This window comes from Adiantum capillus-veneris, chromosome 24, assembly GCF_014529385.1.
Source record: "Adiantum capillus-veneris isolate H3 chromosome 24, ASM1452938v2, whole genome shotgun sequence".
Lineage (NCBI taxonomy): Eukaryota > Viridiplantae > Streptophyta > Polypodiopsida > Polypodiales > Pteridaceae > Adiantum > Adiantum capillus-veneris.
This window is the reverse complement of record NC_140954.1, coordinates 141,727,086-141,733,708: the sequence shown is the minus strand read 5'-3', so window position 1 is coordinate 141,733,708 and position 6,623 is coordinate 141,727,086. Positions and strand designations below refer to the sequence as shown.

The following is a 6,623-nucleotide window of genomic DNA, read 5'->3' as shown; positions in this document are numbered from 1 at the left end:
GGGTGTTTCAACCAGATACAGCACGGAGCTCTGATGTCAGTAACGCAACTCCAGACTATAATCCAGACGTTTCACCCTTTTCAGTGAAGACGATGACAAGCTACAGCACCACATCCATGGATTGAACTTGAAACACTTTGTCCATGTTCACAGGTCAGTATCTTCGAATTATTAAATGTGCTCTTAGGTAACAGTAATTACCAGAGAAAAGAGTCAATAATACAAATATACACAGCACAGAATGCCCTCCATCATCCAAATACTTTACAAGCTACTCCAAAATCGCGACATGTGTCACGATTGTAAACTAAGCGAACATCAGCAGCAGCAATGGCTGGATGAAGGATAATGTACATGAGCATCCCATCCACACTGTACACAATGAATCAGCTTCTGCTAAAAGGAATTGGGGGTTAGTAGCAACCTACTCGAGGCATGTAGGTTGAGGCATGTCGACTAATTCTTCTTATACATTGCGTGGCCTGATACCACGCGGTCCACGTTTAGACCCTCTCTTGCCGGATACTCCCGAACTGCCAAGGCCGTACTCCTCATCGTACTCCTCCCATGCGATTCGCTTGCTTGCGTAGCTCACAGATTTCTCAGCTATGGCATCTTTGTCGTGAATGAAACCTGTTGCATGTCATCAAACACAATTAGGACACTGGGTTGGCATATCTTCAGCACCCCTATGGCATCTGCATGCGCAAGCAGGCACCATCCACCTAGTTCATTGCTTGCAAACTGGAAGAAAAATTAATTGACACAACTACTCTTAAGCCGAAAACATAAGAGTGCCTGAACATCGTATAAATGGCCCCGAGTACACAATCAAAGCTGGTCAGCAAAATGCTTAGAGCAATCAAAAGTTGAAGGATGAAGAACCTAGTTTTGGATTAAAAACATGGACTAGTCAACTTCAATCTCAAACCGATTATGTGCATATCAATATCGATAGAAACAAATGTTGCTGATATTATGTAATTGGCTTGTGAGACTGGTGGCAGCTAACAGACCTTGCTCTCTCCACCCTTCTAAACTCAGAGTGACCAGAGTGGTCCAGGGACAAAACATATTACTTAAAACCCTTTCCTGATCCCCGCCCTTTCCCCTCTTGCCTAAAACTTTCCACTTCAATCAGCCCCTCTTATGTAGGACGGACTTAATTACTCCTCCCATCAAGCAGTCCGATAGGAAATATAAGAAGAAGGTTGCAAATAAAACACAAAGGCATACCTAATTTGGATACCCAAGAATAACTGTCCTGAGAGTCATCAGTAGGCAATTTGAAACTACCCATCATGGATAGGACCGCTGTCCCAAACTCTTGTTCTGTATCCAATTTACTTGTTAGCTGGCTGTCATACATCTTTCTTTCGACTACCACTCTGAAGTCTTCATCTCTGGTACGCACCTGAATGGACATACGACAAAGAAAAGTAAAATCAACTCTGGCCGTGATAGCACTAATTGAAAATAAATGCAGCCGAATGTAATTAACCTCACCTCAACAATGGGCCTGCGACCATGAAGCAGAGTGTCAACGCTTCGATCAGTCTTGAATAGGTAACAACGAGGCAAAGCAGCACTCAGGATTAACATCAAACTGCAAAAGCCATGCTCAATCGAAAATAGACAATAAGAAAGCTTATCATTCACTACCTGGTGTGCAACCCAATGACTTCGTTCCCGCATTTCAATGAGAAGAGGAAAAGTGGAAGGGGCTTTGCGTTCTAGAACACTTTTTTGAGTGCCTCTTGCACGGGCCTCCTCATCTCCCAGAGTTACAGTCTGCACCCCACCCACCTGAAGTAAAGGCAACACGAGACAAAACCTTCTGTTAAAATCCTGACAGACCTGAGGGCCAGCTTGGTCATGAACATAGAATCCTGACTAAAATAGAGAAGTCAATTCTGTTACCAGACAGATTGTGAAAAATTGAGCCTACCAGATCACATAGAGTGGGGTTCTTGATTATATTCTCCAGCATTTGACCATGGGCGGTGCCCACAAGCATGACACCTCTCTCAGCAATGGTTCTACATGCCAAAGCTTCTGCCTCAGTTCCAATCTCATCAACAATGACAACCTCCGGCATGTGGTTTTCTACAGCTTCAACCATGACTTTGTGCTGCATTGAGGGATCAGGAACTTGCATTCTTCGAGCCCCACCAATAGCTGGATGTGGCACATCTCCATCCCCACCAATCTCATTACTTGTGTCAACTATTACCTGCATGTTTTAAAAAAAGTAAAGCAGCAACTAATGCAAATCATGTGGCCATGACCAGATCCATTGGGATGATGACATCGCTTGAAGGATGCACTGGGTCAGACATCTTACCACCCTCTTATGAAGCTCATCCGCAAGAACACGAGCTATTTCCCGTATGACAGTTGTTTTCCCCACTCCTGGCCTAAAACTTGCAAAGAGATAAGTTTAAAATATATATCATATTGATGTCCATGAACTTCTAAGAAATGAAATGAACAAGATGAAACAGAAAATGCACTGTGATGCACGATAAAAACAACAATGTCAATACACAAAATAACCACAAGTTCTTTCAATGTAATAGCTATAAAAATGCACATAGCAACAAGAACAAAGAAGAAATTGCTGGATGCAGTAATAGCTATAAAGACGCACATAGCAACAAGAACAAAGAAGAAATTGCTGGATGCAGAAATAGAGAAGGATTCATTTGAATAAATACATGACAGTAAAATACAATAAAAATGTAATTAAGTTAAACAACTCTTGACAATGCTACCTTGTTTTGTCATGAATAAAATAGCGACAGAAACCCATTTTCAAAATGCAAGAAAGTAAAATCACCTTCCAAGAAATAAAATGCTTTGACCAAGATGGAGGAGATTACGAGCCATATCAACATGCCCAGTCACAGCCCGGCCAACCCTACATGTAAGCCCAACAATAGCTCCCTTTCTACTGCGAATAGCTGAGATCCTGTGGAGTGTGCCTTCAATGCCGGCACGATTGTCTCCCCCAAAGTCCCCTACAGCTGATTGAGCTGCATCAAGATCTTCTCTGGTGATCTGGTCAACACTTTAACAAAGTCTATTAAAATTCATCCACAGCAGCTTTGACTGTTACCATCCAGCACCTTTCATTGTTGTTTTGCATATTGACAGATGAGACCTAAACATGCAGAAAAGTTAATACCTCTTCACTTCGCAGAAACTCTCCTCCACCATCACCCAAAAAGCGGGCTTCAGGCCGCCTGCCAAGATCAAGAACCACCTATCACAAAGCAAACATAGTTGTCATCAATTCTTTACGACAATTATTCACAACATAAACATCAAGCACAGCTGGAGCGTTCAGGATTTAGCAGTTAATGTGCGGATGGCTTAACTGTGAAAAAAGCAAGCATACACTGATCAACATGCCGCACAAACATAACCATCTGCAAGTCACTTGACACCTCTGACGCATATGGCTAGAGCACTCAAACCTACTCCCTGCCCAACCTTTTGAATGTATGAACTCTTTGGAGAAGAAACAAGAAGTTCAATTCCAAAAAATTAATGATACCAATAAGTATCCTGACTCGCTATCGCATAAACATATACAAGCCCAGCAGCATATACAAGCCCAGCAGGGTAATGCTGAGCTAAGACTGGACAAAAACATCAATGGAGGTACTCTAGAGTGCACATTACTAACATGGTCGTGAAATATTCTGCAGAAATATACTTGAGCAAGAAAGCATGTGAGGAATTTGGTAAGTTGTTGTAGCAAAGCAGCTTGCTTGTTACTACGCCTTGTACTTGTCATCACAATGAGCTCGCACACATTCTCATAACTAGAGGTATTCAAGGAGGGTGTCAACGATGGGCTGGACTCCTTTCCTGTTTAGATGAACACTACTGAGATGAAAACCCTACAGAGAGTTGAACTGCCGTGGCTTGTTAAATTAGCTGGTAGTTGGCCAGTTTAGGCTTACCCATCTACTCATTCATGCAACCACAAGATCTACAGTACAATAGGAGGCACCTTGAGTACAGCCTACATCGAAGCGCAAAGCATGAAATAAAGGCAATTCTTTTCCTTCAACCATCTACAATTTGGGCACAAAGAAAAAAATTAGGGCTTAAGGCCTCCTTTTTAGCTTGATTTGACAATGAGCGAGCATGCCAGACTTATAAACACATACACACTAGCAAACAATGTAGGACAATTAAACACTCAAAAGTAAATGATTCATACTGGTAGCAGAAGTAAAACTAACCGATGAAGCCAGCAGTAAGGAACAGCAAATAAAAATTGAAACATGTTCACAGAAAGTTATTAGAGGGAACAAAACACCACTACAAAAAGGCTGGCAGTAAAACAAAGAGTTGATGTGTAGCTAAGTCCACGTGACGACAGGCACAATATAGACACAGCTTGCATGAAAAATATGAGTGCATGGCAATTCCTTAAAGTTATGTGCAGCATACCTCAAGAAGCTCCGACCTTCGAGGGTGGGTAAGCAAGTTGTCTCTAACATCCACTGGCAAGACCTTGAAGAAAAGAGGAAAACACATTTCACTACATGGATTTCAAAAAGTAGTACCGAGTAGTTGAACAGAGAAAACACAAATGTACTCAGTAAAACCCTAGTTTCACAAGAATTAAAATAAGAGAGTTGGCAATAAACGTTTTTTTCCACCGTCACAACATTACAAAGAAGTAAAATACGCAGTATGTACCTAGGACCTGAAGCAGCTGCAGCAAAAAACAAAACATGTGAAATGTCAATATTGAAAAGCAGCAAAGCTGGAAAATCCTCACAAGACCCATTCTTGTTGTGCTGAGAGCCTAGATATTTCGGATCATGAACATGCCTGGGGGTATTTACATTCAAAGTGAAACAGTCTATTGAGACCAATTTGTTTTACGGCTAAAACTAAAAGTTTTCATCGGTACCACTTGCACAAAACGGGTTAACATACATGAAAGCTACATTTCGAAGATCGAAGGGCCCAGAGAACAGAGTACGATACCTACGTACTTAGATGAATCCAAGGAAGGCCCAGATTCACCTCTAAAGAAAAGTGCAATTTAAAGAATCTTGGTAATCATCCATAAGACAAAAAATCATCTGTATAATAAGATTTTTTTTAGATAAGATCAACTTGCAGACTCATGGTGATCATTTTCCAAAGATAATATGACCATCCGCTAGAGGGCCACAGCCACAGCCACAGCCACCTAACACCAGAAATTATACTGAGGGAACCCCAATGAGGCATCAAAGCAGAAAACAAGGATCCCAAATCAGAGCACGGTTAAAACCTTTGGCAATAATTGTCAGACATCCGAGAGCCACTTGATTCATGATATTTGTAAAGACACTATCAAATTGTGCACCGAATATCAAGATGCTTTTTCAATACAAGAGAAATCCTTCTCTGGTTCCCTACCCCCATATCCTTGTATTGCAACATCCCCAACACAATGAGACGTGTTTCCTTATCAGTATGGAACCCACCTCGACTGAAAAAACCTTTGTGTCTGCTCACTTCCAAGCATGAAACACGTTTTGCAACACCAATGAGAAGCATTGCAAAGAACATTGAAATGTGCAATCGAATTCACCATTTAAGAAAAAAGGACAAAACAATCTCCCAGCGGTCATTGGATCTGGCAAAGTCAACATCATAAGAGTGTAATCCTTCCAACATTGTCCTCTTGTATGCATCGTACCATATGTGCATCCGTTATTCATGTATACACAACATGCATCATTTGCACACCATACAAATGAGCAAATGCAAGCTCCATTAACCCATGACAGGGGTAACTTCATTTAAGAAACAGAGACTCGAGACAAAATTCACTCACATTCCACAAGGTGACTTACTTGCAACAGAGCGTCAAGATCATCACAGACAACAATAGCTCCATCATGGGTAACGCATTGCTCAAATTCTTCATCTTGACCCAAAGAATCTCCATTGGCACCACTTGATCTTGCAACTAGCAGCTCGATCCTAGCAGAACTACTTGGCTCTCTGTACAGAGTCTTCGAAGATAAAGCTCCTCCATCTCCACCTGCTCTTGAGAACGCCAATGGCTTCAAAGGACTTCGTACTCCAGCAAAAGCACGGTTGCAGAAGAGGATGGGAACCTCAGAACAGCACCGAGCAGAAGAAAACTCCAGACAGAGAGCTCTGTGAGCACGCATGGTGCAGGACTGAGGCTCCAGAGAGGCTGGTGTGAATGAAAGCACAATTCAGACGCAGAAACAAGGCGACTGAGCTCAGCAGAATAAGAATGAGGTCAACTAAGGGATCTGAGCATCAATACGAAAGAAGACACAGCGCTTCTCAGCAATTCGTGTTGCGCTCTCTTCTCCTTCCTACCTTATGCAAGAATGCTTCATGCCCGCGCCAAAAAGTAGGAGCTGCGGAGGAGGCACAAGGAGACCAATGACGGAATATACGCTGTTCCGTGTATAGGTGTGTTGCAAGCGTGGCATGTTTGCGGGTACAAGCTTCTTCCTGTTGCCCTTCAAAACCGTCTTCAGCCAATCAATTGAAGATATTAAGTTCCAATTTACACCCATCGTATGGAGTGACCCAAATGAAAAGTCGTCAGAAGTGTTCGCATC

General features: G+C 42.2%; 1 protein-coding gene across 2 annotated transcripts; it reads right to left on the bottom strand.

The window, feature by feature from the left end:
• Window positions 1–228: 228 nt before the first annotated feature.
• On the bottom strand, window positions 229–6,358 carry LOC147427270 (P-loop containing nucleoside triphosphate hydrolases superfamily protein). Of its 2 annotated transcripts, none has more exons than XM_086497938.1 (10): window positions 5,874–6,358; window positions 4,468–4,530; window positions 3,188–3,265; window positions 2,840–3,060; window positions 2,345–2,423; window positions 1,949–2,233; window positions 1,663–1,806; window positions 1,507–1,557; window positions 1,237–1,414; window positions 229–633 (listed from the first exon to the last, which is right to left on the bottom strand). In XM_086497938.1, the coding sequence occupies exons 1-10, from the start codon at window positions 6,195–6,197 to the stop codon at window positions 467–469; spliced, it is 1,590 nt and encodes a 529-aa protein (XP_086354064.1). In that variant the 5' UTR covers window positions 6,198–6,358; the 3' UTR covers window positions 229–466. The 2 variants fall into 2 exon arrangements, with proteins under 2 accessions (XP_086354064.1, XP_086354065.1); XM_086497939.1 differs by having other exon boundaries at window positions 2,345–2,417.
• Between the last annotated feature and the right edge of the window lie 265 nt (window positions 6,359–6,623).